Below are 7,908 nucleotides of genomic sequence, written 5' to 3'. Positions count from 1 at the left end.
TCTGTAAGTTGTTTAGCCATTTGTGTTGGTTTTGAAATCTTTGTATTCTGGTGTCATGGAAACTCTTTATTAATTACTCCGTATATTGTACTGAATGTATTATAGGTCATATGTTTACATATAATTGTAATTAATTTATCTATAAGAATCAGAATGTTATCAAATAATTATATAAATATCTTTTAATAAACTCGTGATTTCACGGATTATTAACTAGTAAAAACTATATCTTAAAAAAATTCATGGACACTTGCACAATCTCATAACACTTGCTTACATCATTACTTTAATTCATTTTAATTAATTAAAATTTAAAAAATTGACATATAATAATACGGATATAATAAAACCTTAACTGAGCATACGAATTCTTCATCTTCATCTTCACATCGCCCTTATTCTCCAATCATCATCTTCTTCAGATTCACGCCTATAAACTAATATCTGAAAAATCAAGAATTTATCCTTACATTGAAATCTCTCATAGATTCAACATTGATAGGAGGTTTGCAGATTCATTAGGTAATCTTTTCAATTGATTAGGGTTTTTCAATTGGAGGTTTGCAGTTAATTTCATAGATTTCACTGCATCTTATTAGCTAATGGTTTGAATTTTTTTTTTTTTATTTTATTTATATATTTACAGGATACAAGGTTTTGTACAGATGAGCTGAAATTTGGTCTCTACAAATAGGTAATTTGTAGTATTAATGGTGAATATATACGTTATACGATGATTTAGTATTTTCTTTATGAGTTTTCGCTTGCATCTAATCATTGGTAATATATAACATACACATGATAATTCGCTGATTAACGCAAATGCTAGATAAGATATCTAATCTTTCTTTCTTTTACCTATATTTTGTTTTTTATATATTTGATTTTATAAAGATTTTTTCATATCTTGGTTGTTGCTCTTAAATTGCAGATTTGCTGCTCTATAATTGCATATTTGATAGAACTTAAATTGCAGATTTGGTTGTTGCTCTTAAACTAACAAAGTAGTTTTTCTACTTTGTTTCTTCAGTTCTCGGTTCTCTAAAATCATCATAAGTTCCTTCGGTAAGTCAGTCTTTTTAGCTTAGAATATTTATTTGCAATGTTAATTATTATACAGTGAATTCAAAGGAACTTGTGATTGATTAGCTCAAGGAACTTATGTTTGATTCAAAGGAACATGTGATTGATTATGTCTTGCTGAGTTGTTGTCACAAGGGTAACTTCACAAACTCTAATAGTAGTTTCTTGATAAATTAGTTTCTTTAGTATTAGTTTAGGGCTTAATGTGTTCTTAAAAAGAGTTTACAGTATTTGTGGGTTGATTAATTTGCTCAATAAGGATTGTTTCAACGTCAACTTTAAACATTAAATGATAGCGTGTGGTGTTTTTTTTAGGTTATTACGTTCACATGATAATCACTAAGAAGGTATCCATGTGCTACAGGTTACTGTATTAATTTGGTAAGTTGTTGGTTATTTACAAGCTAGTATATTACTCGGTATTGCATATGGCATCTGTTATTGCAAGATCAATTTAAACCCATAAGTAATTTGTAGTATTATGACTAATAAGTTCAATGTAAGTATAGTTCATATTTGGTTGTATAGAAAAATTCTAATGTTTTACAAGGAACTTAGCATGGCACCTTAGAAAAATTCTTCTTCTCTGTAATTTTCATTAGTTTTTTTTGTTTTTAACTTCTTTCAACTAATAGTGTTGTAGTTATCTCATAATACTATAGAAATCTCACAACCTAGCTTTCATAACTTTTTGTCTTCTTAAAAGATAAGTCATATAATTTAGCTATTACAATTTTTGTAATTTCATGACTATCATTATATATTGATCTTATTCTCGATTAAATTTATGACGGCTCATTGGAAAAGCAGTATGTCACTCATGTATGAATAAAGAGACCAATTTGAAAGACTTCACTACATGTCTTTTTGATATTCAATCTCAACTAATTTTTTGTTTGACTACTTAGTAGATCCAATTTTATCTTCTTAGTTATTGTATTTGTTGAAATGACAGAGGTATTCAACGGAATGGTGATTATGTAAGTGCATGGAAGGTGTTCGATGACATGAAAAGGAGGGAAAAAGTTAAATGGTATGATTAATGTTACACCTACATGCATTTTTTTATTTGTGTTTAGATTAGTTTTTACTTCTTACGTTTCTATCGCCATTTAAAAAGATATAACGTTTATATATTGGGTTGTTGCTTTCATACAAGTTAATGATAACAATAATAGTTTATTTCTAATTTGTCTTGGTTTGAGACACTGATGGTTGTGATGTATGTTTGAAGGAGAACATAATGTTAGTTCTGAAATAAGAAGTCAAAGGTTTGTATGTATCATTATGTATAAACTTATTTGGAAAATAGAGATGATGAATTGACATTATTTTAAATATTATTTTGTGGGTTTGCATGGTGCATCAAATTGGTACCAAATTGCTTTTCAACACTTCAAAATTTTGTGGTAGAAGCAGCTTTACAAGTTAATATTTTATGAATGCATTCAGTATATGGACATTCAACAAAGAAAACTATACCAGAATCTGTAGGATCCTCTCTTTCAGGTAATGTCGCAAACATTAATTTATTTATATGAAATGGCTCTTACACTCTACATGCTATCATTAAAAAACTTATGAAAAGACTTTGTAAAATGAAAAAATGTTGGTTTTTTTATATGTGTTTGAAATAACATCTGCAGTGCAATGCGCAGTTAGTCGGTTATCTTTGCAAAGAAATGTGGCTTTTCAATTAGGTGACATGGTACTCGTGATAAAGATGGTGTTAGAAGAGGGATTACCAGGGATCTCACATGCCATCGTGGTGAATATCTACAAAATAAACTATCAGAGTAGGATGGGAAGTTTCAAAGGTTAGATGCTTATGATATGCTCATTGGTATTTGGTTTTTTGTTCTTACAATAGGTATGGCGGCTTTCTTTATCATATTGTTAATTGATATATTCTTGTGTTTTTAAACATGTAAGAAGCTCAAATATACAGCAATGTTGTAGACATGTAGGATGTGTATCCTGTGCATAAAAGTATGACACGAACGTATGGTTCATTTAGAGGTAGGGTCTTGATTTGGCCTAAATAAACCACACTGTCATTGTATCATTAATTGGTTACTTTCATTGAAGCGTCTATTAAAGACGAACTGACAAAATGGGTTTGAGTGGATTATATTAAGTGTTAACGTGGATATGTCCATATGTTTTGTATGCCATTGAATTTTTGTAGTACTCTCATATAATAACAAAACTAAATGTGATGCAATCACTGAAGTACTCTGACTATACGAGAATGAAAAAAGCTACTCTATTAAGAATAAATTAAGTCGTCTTACTTCAAAGACAAGTTACTTTAGTATACGAAGTACAAAACATAAATAATATACATAAGGACATTTAATCACTAATATTAATGTGAGATTATAATGTAGATCTCTTCCACAAACACGTAAAAATAATTTTGATATTGTTTTGGTTAAGTAACATTTGTCAACTATAACATACCATTCAACAATATTCACTTTTCAAACCCGTGATTCCACAGGTCTCTTCACTAGTTTATTACTAAGTTGCCAAAAACGGCGAGAACTCAATATGATACAATTTGGGTGATCGTCGGTCGATTGACGAAAAGTGCCTTGTTTCTTCTGATACACGAGGCGATTTCGTCAGAGACTTTGGCAAGGTTGTTCATTACAGAGGTGATTTCGAGACACGGGGAACCGGTGTCGATTATTTCGGATCTAGATACGCGTATTACTTATCAATTTTGGGGTAAGTCTCATCACGAAATGGGCACTCGAGTAAATTTGAGGACCGCATATCATCCTGAAACGGATGGTCAAAGCGAAAGAGCCATCTAAACTTAGGAGGATATGCTTCGGGCTTGTGTGATTGATTTTAGTGGAAGTTGGGATGACCATTTGCCATTAGTGGAATTCTCGTATAATAATATCTATCATGCTAGTATTGGAATACTGCATTATGAGATGCTTTATGGAAGAAAATGCCGAACCAAGATTTGCTGGGGCGAGGTGGGTCAAAAGGAAGTTGGTGGTACTGAGGTGGTTTTTGAGATGAATTAAAAGATAGATATGATTCGTGCTCGCCTCAAAGCGGCACAAGATCGACAAAAGTCGTATGGGGATAAACGTAGGAGAGCGATTGAGTTCCATGAAGGTAACATGGTGATGCTTAAGTTGTCGCCATGGAAGGGTGTGATTCGGTTCTGAAAATGGGGAAAGCGTGCTCCTCGGTTTAGTGGTCAATTTAAAGTGTTGGCACGTATTGGGGAATTTGCCTATCGGATAGAGTTAACCGAAGAGCTTGAGGGGATCCATAAAACATTCCATGTTTCCTACCTTCGCAAGTGTCTTGCGGATGACTCGATGTGGGTTCCGTTGAATGAGATTACTCTAAACAACAATCAAGAGTATGTGGGGGAACCGATTGCTATTCTTGATGAAAAGGTTAAGGAGATTCGAAATAAGAGAATTCGGACTTATAAGGTGCAATGGCGTCGCCGAAATGGGTCCGAATGTACGTGGCTTTTCAATTAGGTGACATGGTACCCGTGATAAAGATGGTGTCAAAAGGGGGATTACCAGGGATGTCACATGCCACCGTGGCGAATATCTACAAAACAAACTATCAGACTAGGATCGGAAGTTTCAAAGGTTAGATGCTTATGATATGCTCCTTGGTATTTGGCTTTTGTTCTTACAATAGGTATGGCGGGTTTCTTTATCGTATTGTTAATTGCTATACTCTTGTGTTTTTCAACATGTAAGAAGCTCAAATATGCAGCAATGTTAGACATGTAGGATGTGTATCAATTAGAGGTAGGATCTAGATTTGGCCTAGATAAACCACACTGTCATTGTATCGTTAATCGGTTACTTTCATTGAAGCGTCTATTTATGATGAACTGACAAAATGGGTTTAAGTGGATTATATTAATTGTTAACGTGGATATGTCCATAGGTTTTGTATGCCATTGAATTTTTGTAGTACTCTCATATAACAATAAAACTAAAGGTGATGTAATCATTGTAGTACTCTGACTATACGAGAATGAAAAAGGCTACTCTATTAAGAATAAATTCAGTCTCCTTACTTTTAACACAAATTACTTTACTATACGACGTAGAAAACACAAATAATATACATAAGGACATTTAATCACTAATATTAATGTGAGATTATAACATAGATCTCTGCGACAAACGCGTTGTAAACATAATTTTGATATTGTTTTGGTTAAATAACATTTGTCAACTATAACATATCATTCAACAATTTTCACTTTACAAACCCGTGATTACACGGGTCTCTTCACTAGTTTATTACTAAGTTGCCAAAAACGGCGAGAACTCAATATGATACAATTTGGGTGATCGTCGATCGATTGACGAAAAGTGCCTTGTTTCTTCTGATACACGAGGCGATTTCGTCAGAGACTTTGGCAAGGTTGTTCATTACAGAGGTGATTTCGAGACACGGGGAACCGGTGTCGATTATTTCGGATCTAGATACGCGTATTACTTATCAATTTTGGGGTAAGTTTCATCACGAAATGGGTACTCGAGTAAATTTAAGCACCGCATATCATCCTGAAACGGATGATCAAAGTGAAAGAGCCATCTAAACTTAGGAGAATATGCTTCGGGCTTGTGTGATTGATTTTAGTGGAAGTTGGGAAGACCATTTGCCATTAGTGGAATTCTCGTATAATAATATCTATCATGCTAGTATTGGAATACCGCATTATGAGATGCTTTATGGAAGAAAATGTCGAACCAAGATTTGCTGGGGCGAGGTGGGTCAAAAGGAAGTTGGTGGTACCGAGGTGGTTCTTGAGATGAATTAAAAGATAGATATGATTCATGCTCGCCTCAAAGCGGCACAAGATCGACAAAAGTCGTATGGGGATAAACGTAGGAGAGCGATTGAGTTCCATGAAGGTAACACGGTGATGCTTAAGTTGTCGCCATGGAAGGGTGTGATTCGGTTCTGAAAATGGGGAAAGCGTGCTCCTCGGTTTATTGGTCAATTTAAAGTGTTGGCACGTATTGGGGAATTTGCCTATCGGATAGAGTTAACCGAAGAGCTTGAGGGGATCCATAAAACATTCCATGTTTCCTACCTTCGCAAGTGTCTTGCGGATGACTCAATGTGGGTTCCGTTGAATGAGATTACTCTAAACAATAATCAAGAGTATGTGGGGGAACCGATTGCTATTCTTGATGAAAAGGTTAAGGAGATTCGAAATAAGAGAATTCGGATTTATAAGGTGCAATGGCGTCACCGAAAGGGGTCCGAGTGTACGTGGCTTTTCAATTAGGTGACATGGTACCCGTGATAAAGATGGTGTCAAAAGGGGGATTACCAGGGATGTCACATGCCACCGTGGCGAATATCTACAAAATAAACTATCAGAGTAGGATCGGAAGTTTCAAAGGTTAGATGCTTATGATATGCTCCTTGGTATTTGGCTTTTGTTCTTACAATAGGTATGGCGGGTTTCTTTATCGTATTGTTAATTGCTATACTCTTGTGTTTTTCAACATGTAAGAAGCTCAAATATGCAGCAGTGTTGTAGACATGTAGGATGTGTATCGTGTGCATAAAAGTATGACACGAACGTATGGTTCAATTAGAGGTAGGATCTAGATTTGGCCCAGATAAACCACACTGTCATTGTATCATTAATCGGTTACTTTCATTTAAGCATCTATTTAAGACGAACTGAAAAAATGGGTTTAAGTGGATTATATTAATTGTCAACGTGGATATGTCCATATGTTTTGTATGCCATTGAATTTTTGTAGTACTCTCATATAACAATAAAACTAAAGGTGATGTAATCATTGTAGTACTCTGACTATACGAGAATGAAAAAAGCTACTCTATTAAGAATAAATTCAGTCCCCTTACTTTAAACACAAATTACTTTACTATACGAAGTACAAAACACAAATAATATACATAAGGACATTTAATCACTAATATTAATGTGAGATTATAACATAGATCTCTTCGACAAACCCGTTGTAAACATAATTTTGATATTGTTTTGGTTAAATAATAATTGTCAACTATAACATATCATTCAACAATTTATACTTTACAAACCCGTGATTCCATGGGTCTTTCACTAGTTTATTACTAAGTTGCCAAAAACGGCGAGAACTCAATATGATACAATTTGGGTGATCGTCGATCGATTGACGAAAAGTGCCTTGTTTCTTCCTATACACGAGGTGATTTCCTCAGAGACTTTGGCAAGGTTGTTCATTACAGAGGTGATTTCGAGACACGGGGAACCGGTGTCGATTATTTCGGATCGAGATACGCGTTTTGCTTCTCGATATTGGGGTATGTTTCATCACGAAATGGGTACTCAAGTAAATTTGAGCACCGCATATCATTCTCAAACGGATGGTCAAAGCGAAAGAACCATCTAAACTTAGGAGGATATGCTTCGGGCTTGTTTGATTGATTTTGGTGGAGTTGAGATGAGCATATGCCATTGGTGGAATTCTCGTATAATAATAGTTATCATGCTAGTATTGGAATACTGCCATATAAGATGCTTTATGGAAGAAAATGCCGAACCCCGATTTGTTGGGGCGAGGTGGGTTAAAAGGAAGTTGGTGGTACCGAGGTGGTTCTTGAGATGAACCAAAAGATAGATATGATTCGTTCTCTCCTCAAAGCGACACAAGATCGACAAAATTCATATGGGGATAAACGTAAAAGACCGATTGATTTCCATGATGGTAACATGGTGATGCTTAAGGTGTCGCCATGGAAGGGTGTGATTCGGTTCTGAAAATGGGGAAAGCTTGCTCCTCGGTTTATTGG

At 34.6% G+C, this 7,908-nt stretch overlaps 1 protein-coding gene and 1 long non-coding RNA gene across 3 annotated transcripts; both read left to right on the top strand.

The window, feature by feature from the left end:
- The first annotated feature begins 644 nt into the window (after positions 1-644).
- LOC139847815 (uncharacterized) lies at positions 645-4,913 on the top strand. 2 transcript variants are annotated; one of them, XR_011759697.1, is made up of 3 exons: positions 645-694; positions 932-2,900; positions 3,587-4,913. It is a non-coding gene; the product is annotated as an uncharacterized lncRNA (long non-coding RNA). The 2 variants fall into 2 exon arrangements; XR_011759698.1 differs by lacking the exon at positions 3,587-4,913 and having other exon boundaries at positions 932-1,219; positions 1,399-3,223.
- A 1,007-nt stretch (positions 4,914-5,920) lies between these two features.
- Positions 5,921-6,385, top strand: LOC139849277 (uncharacterized). The gene is made up of 2 exons (XM_071838935.1): positions 5,921-6,005; positions 6,102-6,385. Exons 1-2 carry the CDS (start codon positions 5,921-5,923, stop codon positions 6,383-6,385), a joined length of 369 nt encoding a protein of 122 aa, XP_071695036.1.
- Positions 6,386-7,908: the final 1,523 nt, after the last annotated feature.

This window comes from Rutidosis leptorrhynchoides, chromosome 5, assembly GCF_046630445.1.
Source record: "Rutidosis leptorrhynchoides isolate AG116_Rl617_1_P2 chromosome 5, CSIRO_AGI_Rlap_v1, whole genome shotgun sequence".
Lineage (NCBI taxonomy): Eukaryota > Viridiplantae > Streptophyta > Magnoliopsida > Asterales > Asteraceae > Rutidosis > Rutidosis leptorrhynchoides.
The sequence above is the reverse complement of the archived record's forward strand: the minus strand, read 5'-3'. Positions and strand labels throughout refer to the sequence as shown.